This window comes from Salvelinus fontinalis, chromosome 26 (genome assembly GCF_029448725.1).
Source record: "Salvelinus fontinalis isolate EN_2023a chromosome 26, ASM2944872v1, whole genome shotgun sequence".
NCBI classification, from domain to species: domain Eukaryota; kingdom Metazoa; phylum Chordata; class Actinopteri; order Salmoniformes; family Salmonidae; genus Salvelinus; species Salvelinus fontinalis.
Genome location: NC_074690.1, coordinates 28,000,054 through 28,021,250, shown reverse-complemented (window position 1 = coordinate 28,021,250; position 21,197 = coordinate 28,000,054). Strand labels below are relative to the sequence as shown.

General features: G+C 41.2%; 1 protein-coding gene across 1 annotated transcript; it reads left to right on the top strand.

Annotated features, from left to right (window-relative positions):
* The first annotated feature begins 3,684 nt into the window (after positions 1 to 3,684).
* Positions 3,685 to 19,625, top strand: LOC129824045 (tyrosine-protein kinase Lyn-like). Its single transcript, XM_055883324.1, has 13 exons — positions 3,685 to 3,799; positions 8,192 to 8,328; positions 8,628 to 8,682; positions 8,848 to 8,953; positions 9,337 to 9,435; positions 9,592 to 9,695; positions 11,420 to 11,569; positions 11,748 to 11,900; positions 16,097 to 16,279; positions 16,474 to 16,550; positions 17,409 to 17,562; positions 18,225 to 18,356; positions 18,725 to 19,625. The coding sequence occupies exons 2-13, from the start codon at positions 8,197 to 8,199 to the stop codon at positions 18,925 to 18,927; spliced, it is 1,548 nt and encodes a 515-aa protein (XP_055739299.1). The 5' UTR covers positions 3,685 to 3,799; positions 8,192 to 8,196; the 3' UTR covers positions 18,928 to 19,625.
* Positions 19,626 to 21,197: the final 1,572 nt, after the last annotated feature.

The following is a 21,197-nucleotide window of genomic DNA, read 5'->3' as shown; positions in this document are numbered from 1 at the left end:
TCCACTAATGGTCCGTATGTAGCCAAACATAGCTGCTGCTCATTCCGTTTGCTGAAAATTGATAAATGGTATAATAAAAAAAAGATAAGGCCCATAGACCAGCTCTACTGGTAGTACTGCTACTACCAGCAGTACTACACCTGCAGATGAAATAAGTTGTTCTGTTTCCACGAGCACATCCAATGCTAGCATCAAAAATTCTACATTTGTTGCTAGCCCAGGGTTAGCAGTTGTTATTCTTCATTAACACAAACTCCAAAACAAATCAGGGGGGAAAAAATAGGTTAATTTGAGAAGGACAAATCATAGATGTTATGCTGAGAGGTAGATGGTCAGTCCTCAGCTTTTCTCCACCGAACAAAGTAACAGGATGCCACTTATACCCCCCCCCCCACCCTAGCCTGGGGTTGACCAATCAGAAATCCTTGCAGTACAACTGGGTCAATGGCCAAATAACAAGTATCCTGCTCCCGACACAATGTACTGAACGTAGCACAAGAATGACTTTCCACAGATTCTAAACAGATGTTGAACTGAAACCCAACTCCTATTTACAATTCCCTATTAGTACTGTAGTTTTTAGTCCTCTCATCCTCTGCTTTGTGTGTTTATCTTCAAAATATTCTTATACCAGCTAGCATGGACACTGACATTTGTGAATCTGATGCAGCCGAAGAGCTACTGCCCCCTTACCCGGGAAAGGACCGAACAGACAGGGACGTTGGACCATCGAAGAGGCATACATATGATGAGAACTACATTGATTTTGGGATCACTTATATTGGGAGTAGTGCCTTTCCTCAGCCATGGTGTGATATGTATATATATATGTGCAGAAGTACTCACAACTTAATGAAACCTTCCCTCTTGTGCAGACATTTAGAAACAAAAAGATGCCAATTTGAAAAATAAGCCACAGGAGTTTTTTGAGCGAGAATTAAGATGACTTTTTAGTAAGACATGTATAAAAGCAACAGATACCATTAATAAGAAGGGGCTCGAAGCGTCTTATATGGTGAGCTACCGAGTGGCTAGGACAGGCAAGTCCCATACTATTGTGGAGGACTTAATTTTTCCTGCTGCCACGGATATAGCTGGGACAATGCTGGGGGAAAAGGCCCAAAAAACTACAGACAATGCCTTCATCAAACAACACTGCTTCACAACGCATCAGTGACATGGCTGCTTCGCATACAAGCCAGTGAATCAGTTACAGCTGGATGTGTCAGACATGGCAGGCCTGGCACAGCTCCTGGTATATGTCTGTTACATTTATGTGGGGTCAATTAAGGAACACATCCTCTTCTACAAACCACTGGAAACCAGTACAACAGGAGAGGATATTTTTAAAGTACTGAACAGCTTTGTGACATCAAATGGACTTGTGGTCAAGATGTGTTTGTATGTGTACCGATTGCGCAAAATCCATGACAGGGAGACATAGTGGAGTGGTAATGCGCATGCAAGCAGTTGCTCCCGATGCCATTTGGGTACACTGCAGCATCCACCGAGAGGCTCTTGCTGCCAAGGGATTGCCTGACAGCTTGAAAGACGTTGGACACTACAGTGAAAATGGTTAACTTAAGGATCAGACCCTTTTTTGTTTTTTAATTTTCGCCTAAAAGGACATACCTAAATCTAACTGCCTGTAGCTCAGGACCTGAAGCAAGGATTTGCATATTCTTGATACCATTTGAAAGGAAACACCTTTAAGTTTGTGGAAATGCAAAATGAAGGAAGGAGAATATAACATATTAGATCTGGTAAAATATATATTTTTTGTGCCATCTTTGAAATGCAAGAGAAAGGCCATAATGTATTAATCCAGCCCAGTCGCAATTTAGATTTTGGCCACTAGATGGCAGCAGTGTATGGGCAAAGTTTTAGACGGATCCAATAAACCATTGCATTTGTTCAACATTTTGTGCCGGAGCTGTCCAAATGTGCCTAATTGGTTTATTAATAACTTTAAGTTCACAAGGCCCCTGAACCCTCGTGTATTTTCTGCATTATGCAATGATATGGGCAGCGACCATGTAACGCTTTTACAACATACAGAAGTGCTCTGGTTATAAAGAGGCAAAGTATTGACACTAATTGAGAGACGAGCTAAAAGTTCTCTTTACTGACCATCATTTTCACTTGTCGGATCGCTTGCGTGATGAGTTTCTCACACAACTGGCCTATCTGGATTATGTTTTTTCTCGCCTGAATGATCTGCAACTATTCAATTTGGGGGACAAAATTTAGGCTATGATTGAGAAGTTAGAGCTCTTCTCTGTCTGCATTAACAAGGAGGATAACAAGGACACACAGGTTGTGTGCAAATCATTGTATGATTTTTTTGTGTGCAAATGAACTCAAGCTTACAGACAATGTCAAATGTGATATAGCGAAGCACCCGAGTGAGCTGGGTGCGCAGTTACTTCTCCGAAACGGACGACACAAACAACTAGATTCGTTATGGCCTACCTCCAGTCCACTTACCGATATCTGAACAAGAGAGCGTCATCGAAATTGCAACAAGCGGTTCTGTGAAAATTGAATTTAAAATCAGAAACCACTGCCAGATTTCTGGATTGGGCTGCGCTCAGAGTATCTTGCCTTGGCAAATCGTGCCGTTAAGACACTGATGCCCTTTACAACCACGCACCTATGTCAGAGTGGATTCTCGGCCCCCACTAGCATCTAAACTAAATACAGTCACAGACTGTGTGTGGAAAATGATTTAAGACAGACTCTCCAATACAACATTGCAGATTTATGTACATCCTTTGAAGTGTAACAGTATTGCTTCCGTCCCTCTCCTCGCCCCTACTTGGGCTCGAACCAGGGACCCTCTGCACACACAACTTACACCCTCGAAGCATCGTTACCCATCACTCCACAAAAGCCACGGGCTTTGCATAGCAAAGGGAACAACTACTTCATGGTCTCAGAGCGAGTGACGTCACTGATTGAAACACTATTAGCGCGTACCCCGCTAACATAGCTAGCCATTTCACACCAGTTACACAAGCACACCCTTCTCATTAACTTGTGGTGAGTTATTCACCATTTTTGATGAACAAATAAGGGTTTTATATGTAAGTTGACTAAATAAAGAGCAAAATGATTATAATATTATTTTTGCCCTGATCCTATAAGAGCTCTTTGTCACTTCCCACAAGCCGGGTTGTGACAAACTCACCCATTCTTATGTTTAGTAAATGTATCGAATAGTATGTGAGTGGCAGGCTTACAATGATGGCAAAAAAACAACACTTGTGAGTGCGCTGACCCTGGTGCTAGAGGGGGTACGCAGCTGGAGGTTGAATGTTTTAAGGGGTACAGACTATAAAAAGTTTGGGAACCACTGTTCTGGGGAAATCAATAGGCTGTTTTGGCTGACTGTTCATCATGCCGCTTCTCACTAACACACAGAAAGTAGTTCCACAATGTCCCCTCAGTCCATTTCATACATTGTAGTACCTGTGATTTTTATAAAACAAAAAATCCAGTTTACATATAGATAATGTAATAAATATGACTTTGACCTCAAGTGACCTCGACTTTCAAATGTGTTCAGTTGTTAAGCAATTATGCAAATACATTGGTCAAAACGGAACATTGTACCAGGAAGTTACAGTAAAAAAAAAATCCCAACCATTTAACATCTGAAGTTCCTCATTCTGTTGATTTTCACAGTTCATTGGCAGCTCTAATGAAGAGCAAGACATACGAAAGTTGAGGATTACAAACATTGGTCTTTATTTGAATTAGCCGCTCAGCCGCTTCTCCAACTAGTGAAATTTGACAGGTAAATCTAGCCTATATTATGGCATTGCTGTTTTATTCTATTTATTTTCTTTGTCTATAGTTTTTTTTTATCAAACAAGTCTTAATTTTATTTCTATAAACATTACGCTAGTCAATTTGTTTGGGAACGTTGTCCACATTTTCGCTATAAAAAAAAAATGTAATACGGTCCACTGAGCCGAAGGCAGAAGTTAAAATTGTTCTTAAACATCTGTCTAAAGAAATTGGTCTGTCTGTACTAACCAGGGCGTTGCATATGTTTTAAATGATCCGTGTTTTAGGAAGTGACACATTATTCCGAAAAATGTGGGGGTTTAAAAGCAGGTTCCCATCACATCCTCCAGCCGGCTCAGATTTCCCGATGGTGTGGTCTGTGACCACGTTTACATGCGCACAGTATTCTGAATAGTAGCTCATATCCCGTTTAACGTCTATAAATTGTAATGGAATTATGGTGGATCAAACTGTGCAGGTAGCCAACTTTTTGAAGTAATTTGTTTGACAATCAGATGAAACATCACATAACACCCATGATATGTGTAACTGAGCCTGAGTAAGATGTCTAAGATCAGAATATCCCAGGCATTTTATCCAGGTCTCTCATAACCGGGATACAACCTTTTTGGGGTAATTGTTTATGACTACTTTTACTTCACTACATTCCTAATTTACTGTATACATTTTCCCTGATACCCAAAAATACTCATTACATTTTGAATGCTTAGCAGGACAGGAAAATGGTCTAATTCACACACTTATCAAGAGAATATCCCAACTGCCTCTGATTTGGCAGACTCACTAAACACACATTCTTCATTTGTAAATGATGTCTGAGTGTTGGCGCATGCCCCTGGCTCTTTGTAAATGATGTCTGAGTGTTGGCGCATGCCCCTGGCTCTCTGTAAATGATGTCTGAGTGTTGGCGTGTAACAGTATAACTTTCGACCGTCCCCTCGCCCCGTCACGGGCGCGAACCAGGGACCTTCTGCACACATCAACAACAGTCACCCACGAAGCATCGTTACCCATCGCTCCACAAAAGCCGCGGCCCTTGCATAGCAAGGGGCAACACTACTTCTAGGTTTCAGAGCAAGTGACGTAACTGATTGAAACGCTAGTAGCGCGTACCCGCTAACTAGCTAGCCATTTCACATCCGTTACAGGTGCATGCCCCTGGCTCTCTGTAAATGATGTCTGAGTGTTGGCACATGCCCCTGGCTCTCTGTAAATGATGTCTGAGTGTTGGTGCATGCCCCTGGCTCTCTGTAAAGGATGTCTGAGTGTTGGCGCATGCCCCTGGCTCTCTGTAAAGGATGTCTGAGTGTTGGCGCATGCCCCTGGCTCTCTGTAAATGAAAAAAAATTAGAATGATGGCGTCAGATTTTCTTAACATAAGGAATTTGAAATGATTAACACTTTTACTATACTTTTAGTATATTTTAGCAATTACATTTACTTTTGATACTTAAGTATTTATAAAAACCAAATTCTTTCAGAGTTTTACTCAAGTAGTATTTTACTGGGTGAATTTCACCTTCACCTTTACTATTTTCTATTAAGGTATCTTTACTTTTACTCAAGTATGACAATTGGGTACTTTTTCCACCAGTGTGCACATGTAAACATGGTTATCGAGATAGATATGGGTTATGGAAGGGTCACATAATTCCATCCAGGTCACCAGGAGGGATCAGCCAATTAAATTATACTCATGAGCAAACATTCCATAACTGCAATTAAAAAAAATCGCCAAATTTGGCTTTATACCTGTTCAAACAACCCACTCCAGGTGACAGTATGCACACATTCAGTTTGTTTGCCAACTCATAAAAGTAGTAGAAGAAGAAAATGGAGATGGCCTCAGGGGTGCTGCCTGTGCTCTCATAAACGCCATAATGGAACAGGTACAAGGATGCGAAGTCTATGGGTGTGATTGACACACCTGCCGTGCACATGCCCACACGCACTATGCCCTCCACTAATCTAGGCCTATCCAAGTGTGTGAGGCATGGTTTACAGCTGGACTCCTTAATGGTGAAACAGCCATGTCCGTTTGCGATATTAAATCAACAAAGTTACTGCAAACAATGAACACTGTTTTTTCCCCTTGTACATCATTGCTCGCGCGCTAGAAGCGCACAGTAAGTGCTGCGTTTGTTTTACCTGCTGCATAAAGCTCCTCAGCAAAAGCAACAACGGTGGTGGGGCGGCCAGTGGAGCTGTTTCCACCAACTGTGGATTCCATATTTACGTTTATTTTCATCAATATATGTATTTATTCAACATTATTCAATGTAATTAAACTTTTTGCATTGTTTAACTAAATTCATTCCTAAAGAAAATAGATTAGTTGACATGAAACCTAAACCCCAGACTTGGTTAAGAAATACATTATGCAGAGAGGGTTTTTCCTTGCAAAAAGGCAGTGGCTGGTCAAATGAGGAAGTGTGCAGAAGCCACAGTAGCACGTAGCCTCTGTATAGTTATTTTAATCTGTCCGGAGCCTTAACCTGTATCCTGTCTGTCATCTAGAAATACAGCCACAGCACTGTGACAGCCAAAGCCTGACACCCAAACTACACCCAACAGTGCAGTTGGGTTTGTTTTTCAGCATTTGATTCAGAGCACTAGAGGTGTTGAATGCATTCTGTTTATCATAGATATATATTTGCTCAATGGTCTAATGCATTGTCCTCATCATTCAACAACAGTGCATTAGTACAACCAGATGTCATAGTTCGCAAATCTGATCAGTTAATTATTGGAGAACAATGCAAAACAAGGACATTTCTAATTTGAAAGGTACATCTAGTTTCTGATCTAGTTTCCATTTGGGGTACATGAAAGGCAAGACTAGGTCAAATGAATGTTGTGCCTTTCAGCTGTTATTTGCCCAGAAAGCAAAACTGATAAGCATTGTTTTAGGGGTCCAACGTTTAAGGAAACATCAAATGTGTTCAGTTTCATCAAGGTAGAAAAATACCTTACACCAGTCTAATTTTGACTGGCCTAGTTAATAAATCCATATTTCTCTCTCCATCAGTTTTAGTAACAATAGTTTAAGATCAAGCAATAGGCCTATTGTGTTAATAATATTATTTTGTAGCTCATGATATGACTATTTATAACTGAAATCCTTGGAGAATTCCCCTGGACACGGAGCATTGTCATTGGAATGTGTGAACGTGTTGTGACACAGAAAATCATGTGATGCCCCTGGCCTCAGTGAGCTGGCTGTACAACCCTGTTTTCTGCTGTTAGACAACCGCTACCTGGATCTTATGTCTATGGTATTAATCTACACAGCAGACAATGTAACATATCTAAGATTGGAGCACTATACAGGTCAAACTCCACTGTGTGAGTGAGTGAGATTCTGTACACGACCACTGCTGCTTAAAACCCACTTGCTTCTATTTTGCGGTGTAAATTAATTTGCAGACACCGCTGCATCAAGTGGTGTTGTAGTACAGGAGATGTTAACTCCCCTGAGAGACCACATCTAACTGAGCCCAGTTGTTCAGACAGAAAAAGCCTAAATCAAATATCCATACTTGGTTTATACAGGCTTGTTGCTCAGATTCTGTATGTGCACTGTCTGAAAATCAAATCATTTGTCATCTCCAAGCCTAACAATGCAGAAGGACATTTAAAAAAAACAAGTAAATAATTGATCATGCCTGTTAATGTTTGTATATGAATAAACGTTAAATGAGTGAGTGAGGCTTTGATCTGTGCTAGGTTGTGTGCTATCAATACTACGGCAAATAAATAGTTATATATTTTACAGTGTATTGACACAGTTGACTCCTGAGCAGTGCACTGTCAGAAACCCTGCTGTGCACTGTCATAGTAACTTAGTCCCAAGCTACTGCAGTTCTACTTGACTTAATAACAAGTAATGTGTGTTTATGAGCAGTGGTCATTTGTGTACAGTCGGTCATGAACACTTCTAACACACACACTATGTGTCAGTGTTAATCTTCTGTTTGATGTACGCGTCTTCGTTATGTTTCCCATCCCTCTTTCCTTATGGGCCTTTTGCAGGAATATAGAGATCATGAATAGTAAGCCTTGTTCCAAATGCTATGTGTCTGTGGTATGAACCAATGGGAAAGATGAGGTCAATACATTTTTTATTTATTTTATTTTACCTTTATTTAACCAGGTAGGCTAGTTGAGAACAAGTTCTCATTTGCAACTGCGACCTGGCCAAGATAAAGCATAGCAGTGTGAACAGACAACAACACAGAGTTACACATGGAGTAAACAATAGACAAGTCAATAACATGGTAGAAAAAAGAGAATCTATATACAATGTGTGCAAAAGGCATGAGGTAGGCAATAAATCGAATAATTACATTAAAGTTAGCTTCTGTGTCTATCCCAATAGGGAATATGGGTTGTAAAGAATCCAAGCTGAATGCCGGTCTGAATGGAGGTGTGCTTGATGGCAAGAACCGACAGCCAGTACGTCCCGATCAAACTGTACATTTGAGAGATCGCACCTCCATTAAACCAAGTGCTACAGTAAGTAGTAGTTTCACGGGAAACAGTATTTTTGTAATCACTACCAAAAATCCCTGACCTGGAAACAATTGACAAAATTGGTTGAAGTGTGTTGTTGATGAATCTTCAAGTATTGAAAAATGTAGCAAATTATTCTTTAATAAACAATAAAAAATTAAATGGGTGAAATAGCACACATTTTTTTCACTCTCTCTTCACCTTATCTATGAACAATAGTTTCAATCTTAGCACAATAAAACCATAACATTTTGTCAAACTACTGTCCAGAAGTTCTGATATGAAATGATATCTTGATACAGCGTAACTCACCTCCTGGAGGTCTCCTGCCTGGTCAGGTATTCATGAAAATGGAAGGTATGCTTGTTGCATTTCTTTATCGCACATTATTACAGTAATATTTGATGCAGAGCAAATATTGTATGATGGTTCCATTTCTTTTGCAGTGCATTGCAATATTCCAATAACATTTGATTGCAAGAGAAGTGTGTTTCCACGGTCTCCCCCCCTTTTCTAACACAGAGCAAAGCGAGTCTGGTAAAATAGCTATTGCAATATACCCATATGATGCAATACATGCAGAAGATTTGGGATTCAAGAAGGGCGAAAGGCTTAAGGTTCTTGAAGAGTAAGTGCCTGTTCTCCATACATTACAATTGAGTGTGTTGGATTTTATACATAAACCAACACAATGTTGGACTAAGAGGAATATTGTTTGCGCAAGCAATTTATATAAAGATGTTTACAGTGTCATCATTGAATAGTACACCATCTAGAACCTGCGGATGTCCCCATAGGAGAACCCTTTTTAGTTCAAGGTAGAACCCTTTGGGGGTCCATGTAGCACTCTTTCCACAGAGCGTTCTACATGGAACCCAAAAGGGTTCTCATTGGAACCAAATAGGGTTCTCCTATGGGGACATCCGAATAACCCTTTTGGAACCCTTTTTTTCTAAGAGTAGATTGTTGTTGTGTCCCTTCATTGACATCCTGAATCATAACTGTTTTCAGGCATGGTGAATGGTGGAAGGCTAGGTCTCTGACCACTAACAAAGAAGGGTTCATACCCTCCAATTATGTTGCCGAGGCCAACACCATGGAGACAGAGGAGTGAGTGTCGTTATCATAATGACTTTTCCACATTTCTCTCAGAGCCAACAAGGCTTTCTATTCACCGTTAATAGAAGCACATAGCTGTTATTTCATTCATTTCAGGGGAAGATAGGATGTCTAAATTGTGTCACTATAATATTGTTTTCTGCATAGATGGTTTTTCAAGGATATTACAAGGAAGGATGCAGAAAGACAACTTTTGGCCCCTGCAAACAAAGCAGGCTCTTACCTCATTCGTGAGAGTGAGACAACAAAAGGTAAGGACCCACTGGATAAACTATGTCTCTCTAATGAAAATAACTTGTCCATGATTCCTATACGTCAAATAATTTATGCACGCTTGACTGTAAGTCGTTTTGGATAAAAGCATCTGCTAAATGGAATATACACTGCTCAAAAAAATAAAGGGAACACTTAAACAACACAATGTAACTCCAAGTCAATCACACTTGTGAAATCAAACTGTCCACTTAGGAAGCAACACTGATTGACAATAAATTTCACATGCTGTTGTGCAAATGGAATAGACAAAAGGTGGAAATTATAGGCAATTAGCAAGACCCCCAATAAAGGAGTGATTCTGCAGGTGGTGACCACAGACAACTTCTCAGTTCCTATGCTTCCTGGCTGATGTTTTGGTCACTTTTGAATGCTGGCGGGGCTCTCACTCTAGTGGTAGCAGGAGACGGAGTCTACAACCCACACAAGTGGCTCAGGTAGTGCAGCTCATCCACGATGGCACATCAATGCGAGCTGTGGCAAAAAGGTTTGTTGTGTCTGTCAGCGTAGTGTCCAGAGCATGGAGGCGCTACCAGGAGACAGGCCAGTACATCAGGAGACGTGGAGGAGGCCGTAGGAGGGCAACAACCCAGCAGCAGGACCGCTACCTCCGCCTTTGTGCAAGGAGGTGCACTGCCAGAGCCCTGCAAAATGACCTCCAGCAGGCCACAAATGTGCATGTGTCAGCATATGGTCTCACAAGGGGTCTGAGGATCTCATCTCGGTACCTATTGGCAGTCAGGCTACCTCTGGCGAGCACATGGAGGGCTGTGCGGCCCCACAAAGAAATGCCACCCCACACCATGACTGACCCACATGACTGACCCATCCTCATGCTGGAGGATGGTGCAGGCAGCAGAACGTTCTCCACGGCATCTCCAGACTCTGTCACGTCTGTCACATGTGCTCAGTGTGAACCTGCTCTCATCTGAAGAGCACAGGGCGCCAAAGGCGAATTTTTCAATACTGGTGTTCTCTGGCAAATGCCAAACGTCCTGCACGGTGTTGGGCTGTAAGCACAACCCCCACCTGTGGACGTCGGGCCCTCATATCACCCTCATGGAGTCTGTTTCTGACCGTTTGAGCAGACACATGCACATTTGTGGCCTGCTGGAGGTCATTTTGCAGGGCTCTGGTAGTGCTCCTCCTTGCACAAAGGCGGAGGTAGCGGTCCTGCTGCTGGGTTGTTGCCCTCCTACGGCCTCCTCCACGTCTCCTGATGTACTGGCCTGTCTCCTGGTAGCGCCTCCATGCTCTGGACACTACGCTGACAGACACAGCAAACCTTCTTGCCACACTTCGATTTGATGTGCCATCGTGGATGAGCTGCACTACCTGAGCCACTTGTGTGGGTTGTAGACTCCGTCTCCTGCTACCACTAGAGTGAGAGCCCTGCCAGCATTCAAAAGTGACCAAAACATCAGCCAGGAAGCATAGGAACTGAGAAGTGGTCTCTGGTCACTACCTGCAGAATCACTCCTTTATTGGGGGTGTCTTGCTAATTGCCTATAATTTCCACCTTTTGTCTATTCCATTTGCACAACAGCATGTGCAATTTATTGTCAATCAGTGTTGCTTCCTAAGTGGACAGTTTGATTTCACAGAAGTGTGATTGACTTGGAGTTACATTGTGTTGTTTAAGTGTTCCCTTTATTTTTTTGAGCAGTGTATGAATGTGATAGTGATTGTTTCTCTTCATCAGGAAGTTATTCCATGTCTATCAGAGATGTGGATGCCCAGGGAATAAACACTGTGAAACATTATAAGATCCGCACGCTGGATAATGGCGGCTTCTACATCTCTCCTAAAATCACATTCCCTGACATTGGCAGCATGATAAAACATTATTACAGTGAGTACCACTGTATTTGAGCCCAGCTGTAATATTGCACAAAACTAAGACATTTCATTTTCTCTTGGCTTCTTTCAACTTCTCTATTTACTAAAAGTAAATAAAGAATATATTGTCTAAATAATATATTAAGGCCATTCTGCTATGTCTCAACATCAGTTTGTGGTGTGATTGTCAGAACAATCAGATGGTCTCTGTCGAAAGCTGGAGAAGCCGTGTGATAAACCCGAAGCTCAGAAGCCATGGGACAAAGATGCCTGGGAGATCTCCAAGGAGTCCATCAAGATGGTGAAGAAACTGGGAGCAGGACAGTTTGGAGAAGTGTGGTTGGGTGAGTCAAAGATACACTATATACACAAAAGTATGCGGACACCTTCAAATTAGTGGATTCGGCTATTTAAACCACACCCGTTGCTGACAGGTGTAAAATCGAGCACACAGCCATGCAATCTCCATAGACAAACATTGGCAGTAGAATGGCCTTACTGAAGAGCTGTGACTTTCAACGTGGCACTGTTATAGTATGCCACCTTCCAACAAGTCAGTTTGTCAAATTTCTTCCCTGCTAGAGCTGCCCCGGTCAACTCTTCGTGCTGTTATTGTGTAGTGGAAACGTCTAGGAGCAACAACGGCTCAGCCAAAAAGTGGTAAACCACACAAGCTCACAGAATGGAATTGCAGAGTGCTGAAGTGCGTAGTGCGTAAAAATTGTCTGTTCTTGGTTGCAACACTCACTACCGAGTTCCAAACTGCCCGGGTAAGCAACGTCAGCACAATAACTGTTCGTCGGGAACTTCATGAAATGGGTTTCCATGGCCGAGCAGCCGCACGCACACAAGCCTCAGTTCACCGTGCCCAATGGCAATCGTCGGCTGGAGTGGTGTAAAGCTCACCACCATTGGACTCTGGAGCAGTGGAAACATGTTCTCTGGAGTGATGAATAACACTCCACCATCTGGCAGTCCAACAGACAAATCTGGGTTTGGCGGATGCCAGGAGAATGCTGCCTGCCCCAATGCATAGTGCCAACTGTAAAGTTTGGTGGAGGAATAATGGTCTGGGACTGTTTTTCATGATTCGGGCTAGGCCCCTTAGTTCCAGTGAAGGGAAATCTTAACGCTACAGCATACAATGACATTTTAGATGATTCTGTGCTTCCAACTTTGTGGTAACAGTTTGGGGAAGAGCCTTTCCTGTTTCAGCATGACAATGCCCCCGTGCACAAAGCGAGGTCCATTCAGAAATGGTTTGTCGAGATCCGTGTGGAAGAACTTGACTGGCTTGCAACAACAAACAAAAAAATTCTCCCCAATTTCAATCTTGTCTCATCGCTGCAATTCCCCAACGGGCATGGGAGGCGAAGTTCGAGTCATCCGAAACATGACCCGCCAAACTGCACTTTGTAAACCAGAAGCCAGCCGCACCAATGTGTCGGAGGAAACACTGTTCACCTAACGACCGAGGTCAGCCTGCCGGCGCCCGGCACGCCACAAGGAGCCGCTACAGCATGATGAGCCAAGTTAAGTCCCCCCCCCCCGGCCAAACCCTCCCCTAAACCGGCGGATGCTGGGCCAATTGTGCGTCGACCTATGGGACTCCCGGTCACAGCCGGGTTGTGATACAGCTCAGGATCAAACCCAGATCTGTAGTGATGCCTATAGCACTGTGATGTAGTACCTTAGACCACAGCGCCACTCGGGAGGCCCACTCCATTACTTTTTTAATACTATTACTTTAATGTGGTGGAAGTGTATCAGGGGTAGGTCAGCTGAGACAGACAGGTATAGTCAAATGTTGATCTTTCTGTCTCTATGAGATTGTTAGCAGCCTTAGAGAGTGGAGGGATGGGACTGGTACTAGGAACTGTTGGTGCTGTTATCAGAGACATCTGTAGAGGAAATGTGAGTGTGTCTGACGTCGAATTTGCATTGGATTTCGTTATTATTCATGTGCAACCTTCCCGCACCTCGGCCTTGATGAATTGCAGGAAATTTTTGGCATTGCAAATATACAAATGGACTGTAGGGCCTCCTGTACTGCGCTCAAGATGTTTCCTTTGACCTCTTTGGCCTTAAGGGCTTTTCCTATGGCACAGTGATCCAGCCAGCCAGCCAGATGGAGCCGTCGAAAGTCGTGTTTCCTCTCAATCACCTCCTTGAATTTGTTATGTCTCTGGAGAGTTGTCTCCTCTTCTCTATAAAAACAAGGAATTAAAAGTGGCTTAGATGGGGGTGTTCAGGGCTTGTTCAGCTCGCACGGTGGAAACACAATAGAGTTGTAGGAGACTTATGTGATAAAGAAATGCTATTCTGGATTGAGGGTTCAAAATGCTCAAACTTGGACTGAACTCCACTGGTTAGTCAGTAATATATACAGAGAAACTATCTAGCTTGTATTTTATTAGGCTGCATCCCAAATGGCACCCTATTCCCTACACAGTGCACTACTTTTGACTAGAGCTCTATGGTCAAAAGAAGTACACTATATAGGGAATATGGTGCCAATTGGAATGTAAACTTAAAGTTATTGTTTTCAGTAGAATCAATAGTAAAATAAAAATGTATTGGTCATGTGCCGAATACAACAGGTGTAGACTTTACAGTGAAATGCTTACTTACGAGCCCATTCCCAACAATGCAGAATTAAAAATACAAATATTTGCTAAATAAAAAGAAAATAGTAACACAACGAAAACAACGAGGCTATATACAAGGAGTACCAGTAACGAGTCAATGTGCAGGGGTACGAGGAATTTTAGGTAATATTTACATGTACAGTTGAAGTCGGAAGTTTACATACAAGTTTTAATTACTCCAACCTTAGTGTTTTTCAACCACTCCACAAATGTCTTGTTAACAAACTATAGTTTTGGCAAGTCGGTTAGGACATCTACTTTGTGCATGACAAGTAATTTTTCCAACAATTGTTCACAGACAGATTATTTCACTGTATCACAATTCCAGTGGGTCAGAATATACTAAGTTGACTGTGCCTTTAAATAGCTTGGAAATTCCAGAAAATTATGTAATGGCTTTAGAAGCTTCTGATAAGCTATTGTTTGTACAGATGAACGGGGTACCTTCATGCATTTGGAAATTGCTCCCAAGGATGAACCAGACTTTTGGATGTCTACAATTTTGTTTCTGAGGTCTTGGCTGATTTCTTTTGATTTTACCATGATGTCAAGCAAATAGGCAATGCGTTTGAAGGTAGGCCTTGAAATACATCCACAGGTACACCTCCAATTGACTCAAAGGATGTCAATTAGCTTATGAGAAGCTTCTAAAGCCATGACATCGTTTTCTGGAATTTTCCAAGCTGTTTAAAGGCACAGTCATCTTAATGTATGTAAACTTCTGACCCACTGGAATTGTGATACAGTGAGTTATAAGTGAAATAATCTGTCTGTGAACAATTGTTGGAAAAATTACTTGTGTCATGCACAAAGTAGATGTCCTAACCGACTTGCCAAAACTATAGTTTGTTAACAAGAAATTTGCGGAGTGGTTTAAAAACGAGTTAATGACTCCAACCTATGTGGCTGTAAACTTCCGACTTCAACTGTATGTCAGAAAAGGAGAGACAAGTCCTGCAATATGTTTATGATTTAGGCCTATATAATAAAATATAGTAGACATCATGCTGCTATGCAATCTCCTTACGAAAGGCAAACGCATCATTTTTTAATCATTAGGCCTATGTTTTAATTAGCCTACCATTATTATAATCAAACTCCCCTTCCCCCCCCCCCCCCCCCAAACAAACAATAAGAACAGAAGTTGAGCATGGAGATACAATTTGAACTTCATGGGAAAGTGTAAAAATACCGACCTTTGCAAGATTTTTTTTGTGCGCACGCACATTGATAAATGAGGCCTCGCTGTCTACTTTTAGCTCTGTCAAACTCATGTTTTGTGAACTGTTTCAGCTTAATTCCTCAATTATATTTATTGAGCATTTAGTTTGTGCACTACTCGAGTCGCGTCACAAGTCCCTAGAGTTCGAGTCCGAGTCCTTTATACTCAAGTCATGAGTTGAGTCACAAGTCCCTTGGTAGTCCCATACATTGCAACCATTTTTTAAAGCTAAATTTAATTTTGCTGTTGCACATTTGTAAGGCTAAATATATAATACAGCTACCTAACATTTGCTGTTGTAGCTAGTATGTTGAATTATGCAAAAGAGAGGTTTACTGACAACAAAGTCACAAGTGGTCAAGTTCAAGTCACCACTGGTCGAGTCCAAGTCGAGTTACGAGTCATAAAAATCTTGACTTGAGTCGGAGTCCTGGACTTGAGTACTACAACACTGCTTAACACTGGCATTGGTTCACTTGTTGCTAAATCATGTGAGACAGTATAGTATGCATTCAATGTCACCAGTTTGTCAAATCTTCCAATCAAAATGTAATTCAAATAAAAAAGACAAAAAGATACAGCAGGTGGCCCTAGAGGTCAGAAAACAGTAGGCAGTAGTGGTACAATATCTATTTAGCTATACTTCATACTGAGCAAATCCCTCCTGCAGCGTTCTACAACAACACGACCAAGGTGGCAGTGAAGACGCTGAAGCCAGGCACCATGTCAGCTGAGGCCTTCATGGAGGAGGCTAACCTGATGAAGACCCTGCAACACGACAGACTGGTGCGCCTCTACGCCGTCGTCACCAAGATCGAGCCTATCTACATCATCACAGAGTACATGTCCAATGGTAACACACTCTGAGTCCAATTCCTACAAGACAGACCTCTTGGTTTCAAACACTATTATGTGGCCAGCATGGACTGTTTTCTTTAATACATACCATTTGATATTACATAAGTTCAGTTTCAGTGTTCTGTAAGTCACCTATATTTTCATTGGTTTGGTTTCTATCCCTCAATTTTGTTTCTTTACCTTTTGTAGGTAGCCTCTTAGATTTCTTAAAAACTGAGGCGGGCTGCAAAGTACAGCTACCTAAGCTAATCGATTTTTCTGCACAGGTAATGCATGTTCTTCTTACATCTGTCTCAGTGATTAAGAGCATTGCTCTTTATAGACTGTTTCCCTTTAAGGAATAGATGCTGATGCCACTTTTTCCATTGGTTAACCAGAAAGAGGAACAGAATACCATGGTTTTTGTTTCACTTAACAAATGAGTTGCAACAAACTAAGACCATAAAAGTGCCAAGTGAAGACCATCCAGTGGTCCCTCACACACACCGATCAGAGTATGTCTCATGGAAGTAGAAGAAATGTGGTTCAATAGAAGTCAATACACAAAATGATGATTAACATGTATCATTGATAACATGCCTCCCCAAAGTAGTAAACTACCTAAAAAATATTAAAGAAACCAAAATACCTCATTCCATGTGAGTACACCAGTTGTGGTAAATTCAGAATAAACTTCAAATTAGATAACTGTGTAGTGACAGAGGTATGGTCAGTTTAGAGGAAAAGTGCATCAAACCACAGTTGCATATCCTCTTAGACAAAGTGAAAGAGGATGCCATTTATGAAATGAAACAGTCGTCCCTTTCCGCAAATGGACAACCACTCCTCAGCTCAGCTCACTTAAACTTGTTGAGTACTAACCAAGTCAAATCGTTGGTAGCTAATTAAATTCTAACCAGACGTAACACACATACATTAACTATGTTATGCAGCATTTTAAAATTACCATACTGAATGTCAGAAGAGGAGGAGTCTAGTTAATAACTATTTTTTCAGTATTGTTTTATGGGAACACAACACAAGTCAGAAAGTCTGAAAGCTCTACTGAGTTGGGTTGAGTGCTCAATTGAGTTCCATTTTAGGTACTTCATTAATCCCTGAGGGGAAATGTCATCCTTTTTCAGATTGCAGAGGGCATGGCGTACATTGAGAAAAAGAACTACATCCACCGTGACCTGAGAACAGCCAACGTCCTGGTGTCTGAGAGTTTGCTGTGTAAAATAGCTGACTTTGGCCTGGCCAGAGTCATTGAGGATGACCAGTATACAGCCAGAGAGGGTAAGCTTCCAGTCTGTGCATGCTAGAATTAGTCAGTCCAGTATTACACTGGCCAAAATGTTATGCTTATGTGCGTTTCATGTGATAACTGTCATATTTGGAATCATTTATCTGTCTAGTGTTTGGCTAAGAAAGACAGTATCGAGAAATTCCCTGGTGTTCTGCAGAGTTGTATTACAGTAGTGTAATTGTATATTTTTTGTAAGATCGTATCTTTAGAGACCATAAGTACATCCGTTCCCTCGAGACATGTTGTTGTTTACTTAAGGGACTAGTTTGTCACTAGTTACCACAGCCACAAAGTCATAATTATGGCTACCCCCCCCATTTCTACAATTTATCTTAAATTGATTTTAAAAAATAACACTAACCTTAACCACACTGCTAACCTTATGCCCAACTCTAACATGAATTTGTTTTCATGGATTTTTATGATAGCCAGTGTTGACTTTGTGGCAATTGTTTTTTTCATGGCAATCAGGAAGCAGAGATCAATATCAGCAATGTCAGAAGTAAAACTGCTATCAACGCATATTGCATAGTTAATTCAGGCCTGGTTTTGTACAAGAACGTTTGTCAGCAATCCAAGCATGAAACGTTACTTTGTTTTTCCTCCTATATCAGTGTCAGAAACTCTTTCGCCCTCTGTTTGTCCATTAAAGGAGCTAAGTTTCCCATCAAGTGGACAGCACCAGAGGCCATCAACTATGGCTCCTTCACTATCAAATCAGACATGTGGTCCTTCGGAGTCCTCCTGTATGAAGTCATTACCTATGGAAAAATACCTTACCCAGGTAATTACATGCAACCTTACACACAAACACGTTCATATTTAAGACTAGCTACTCAAGACTGATTTCCCCACATGCTGCAAAATTTGGAGCTTGAATGCACTCAATAGGGGAGCACAGATATTTATCGCCATCTTCTGGTTAATGAAAGATGTTGCAAGAGATCATAGGGATTTTTTCTCCCGAAAATGACCTCCGTCTTTGCTTTGATGGCATTTATTGTGATGCCTTAACAAATACCAAAAATCTGACTTTATTGCTCAATTATTTTCCCCACATAATCTGTCATGTTTGCTTCTTTCAATTTAGGTAGACCTGCTATTCAGAGTTACTGCTTCTCACTTCTGATTCTTTCTGTTCCCCTTTTTTAGGGATGAGCAATGGTGAAGTGATGACATCAGTGCAGAAAGGTTATAGAATGCCCCGCCCTGGGAACTGTCCCAACGAGCTCTATGACATCATGACCACCTGCTGGAAGAGCAAGCCAGACGACAGGCCCACATTTGACTACATCCAGAGTGTCCTGGATGACTTTTACACCGCCACTGAGGGACAGTACCAACAGCAGCAGTAGGAAGTCAATGTCTGAGTCTCAAATGGCACCCTTAATAGTGCACTACTGTTGGGCTCTATGGTCAAAAGTAGAGGAGTGTATAGGGAATAGAGTGCAGTTTGTGACGTAAAATGTCTGCTAATGTGCTGGTTTCTTCAATCCACCAGCAAAACAATCAGTTATTCTGCAGAGAGAGATTTTGCCGGACATGTTTACTGCTTACTTATTTGTTAAGCAAGCTAAAGATTGAGTTCAACTTCATATTGAAGTATAAACCTACTAATGTACTTCAGGCTTTTTACAGAGAATGATCACATTAATAATGTACTGAATCTGTTGCAAACATGAAAAAGAATCAGCACATTGAACGGCACAAAATGAACATTTTACCACATATTTATTATAACTTTAGCCATAGCTTGTTGAATTCAATCAGCAGATTTACCAGTACTATTAAATGTCTCTTTATTTGAGCTGTTACATTAAGGTACATTAATTGATATTAAGCAGCTTATTTTTTGGACTATGTTCATGTTTCTGTTTATTCGTATTAATATTAAGGCTGTCACAAGAGTCTAACAAGTTACTAATGTGACGTATATTTTGTGTTGTTTTTTTACAATGAGATTGATGTGAGTGACATGACCATGTGTGTGATTACTGTGCTCTGAATAAATGCAAAAGACCTAGATCAATAAAATATCAACCATTTTTGGCCAGGTCGTGGTTTTTGTAGTAGAGCGTGTCAGCCGTTTAAAATGTCTCCAGGGGTTGTGTGTGATGTCATTTGAAGATGTAATTGATTTCCGGAGCAGATCATTAGATTTGAAGGATTTAAAAAACACAGAAGATGATATTGATAGCAGGGCATTCAGTACGGAGAAAAAAAACAGAGAGTTAGATGACACAACATTGTATCTGTCCCATTATGATGTCTGTGTGCGCATGGGCAGCGCCATAGACCTCGCCAGCTTGTAGTCCTAAAAAACGGAAATTAATACCTCTGGTTCGTTCAGCCATTCCTATGTGGGAAATGAATGGGGTTTTGGAATAAAAGCCAAAAATAAGGTTAACAGACTTAGGAGATCCTATCCACTGAGTATACAAAACATTAAGAACACCTGCTCCAGACTGACCTTGTGAATCAAGGGGAAAGCTATGATCCCTTATTGATGTCACTTGTTAAATACACTTCAAATCAATGTAGATGAAAGGGAGTGGTCAAGTTAAAGAATGATTGTGTATGTGTGCCGTTCAGAGGGTGAATGGGTAAAACAAAATACTTAAGTGCCTTTGAACAACGCATTGAGGCTGTTCTCGGGAAGGGGTGCAACTCAATATAAGGAAGGTTCCTAATGTTTTGTGAGATCATATCAGTCAGTTAACATGACCTTCATGAATTATGAAAACTCTGGTGTATGTGCTTGTTTTGATTACATAAATGATCATTTCATAGAACAAAACATATAAGATTTCCTAAGCCTGTCAGACCTTTTTTCTGAGTTTAAATGAAACCATGCAACAAAAAACATTTCCCCATAGGCTTTGGCCAACGAGCCATGGCGAAGTCAGCTTCTGTTAGTGCCCACAAAAAGACACCATTTCTATTGCTCTCTATTGAGGCCATCTCCATTTAAGTAGTCAACGTTATTTTCTACCGCTTCTATGAGTTGGTAAACAAACTGAAAGGTTGTATACTGCCACCTGGAGTGTGTTGTTTGAACGGATATAAAGCCAAGGTCGGCGATTTACTTCCACATGCAGTTTTGGAATGTTTGCTCGAACTAGTATATTTAATTGGCTGATCCCTCCTGATGACCTGGATGCTATCATTTGTTCCTTCCATAACCCACAGGAAGTCCCACCCAGTTGACTACTTCAAAATGGTCAAAGTCCTTAATGGTGCTGCCCATGCTAAAACAGGCTTTTGGGCAATAGAGTCCTCTATTATTCTCTATGGGAAAAAAGTAGGGTGAATTCAGAATAAGGGGGACACTTTTTGCATTTACGTCTTCTGTAACCTCTTTTGACATCTATCCAACATATTAGCCAAACACATGATACATTTCTGAAATCCTCAAGATGTTTCCTAATCACACACAAAACATTTATATCATATTCACAGGAGGCATGACGTGTACATTGAGTCAAAACCATATTTTCAGTTTGCATTTGGTAGACTGGGACACCATTATTACAGTCCTAATTGTACCCCAATGACAATTATATGTGATTAGTGTGATTAGGAAACATCTGAGGATTTCATAATTGTATCATGTGTTGGGCTAATA

What these genes read in the sequence shown, in the direction of transcription:
- LOC129824045 (XM_055883324.1), top strand. Translation starts at nt 8,197, where the DNA reads ATGGGTTGTAAAGAATCCAAGCTGAATGCCGGTCTGAATGGAGGTGTG. An exon ending in AACACCATGGAGACAGAGGA is followed by an intron (nt 9,436 to 9,591) that starts GTGAGTGTCGTT and finishes TTTTCTGCATAG; the next exon opens with ATGGTTTTTCAAGGATATTA. An exon ending in TGAGAGTGAGACAACAAAAG is followed by an intron (nt 9,696 to 11,419) that starts GTAAGGACCCAC and finishes TCTCTTCATCAG; the next exon opens with GAAGTTATTCCATGTCTATC.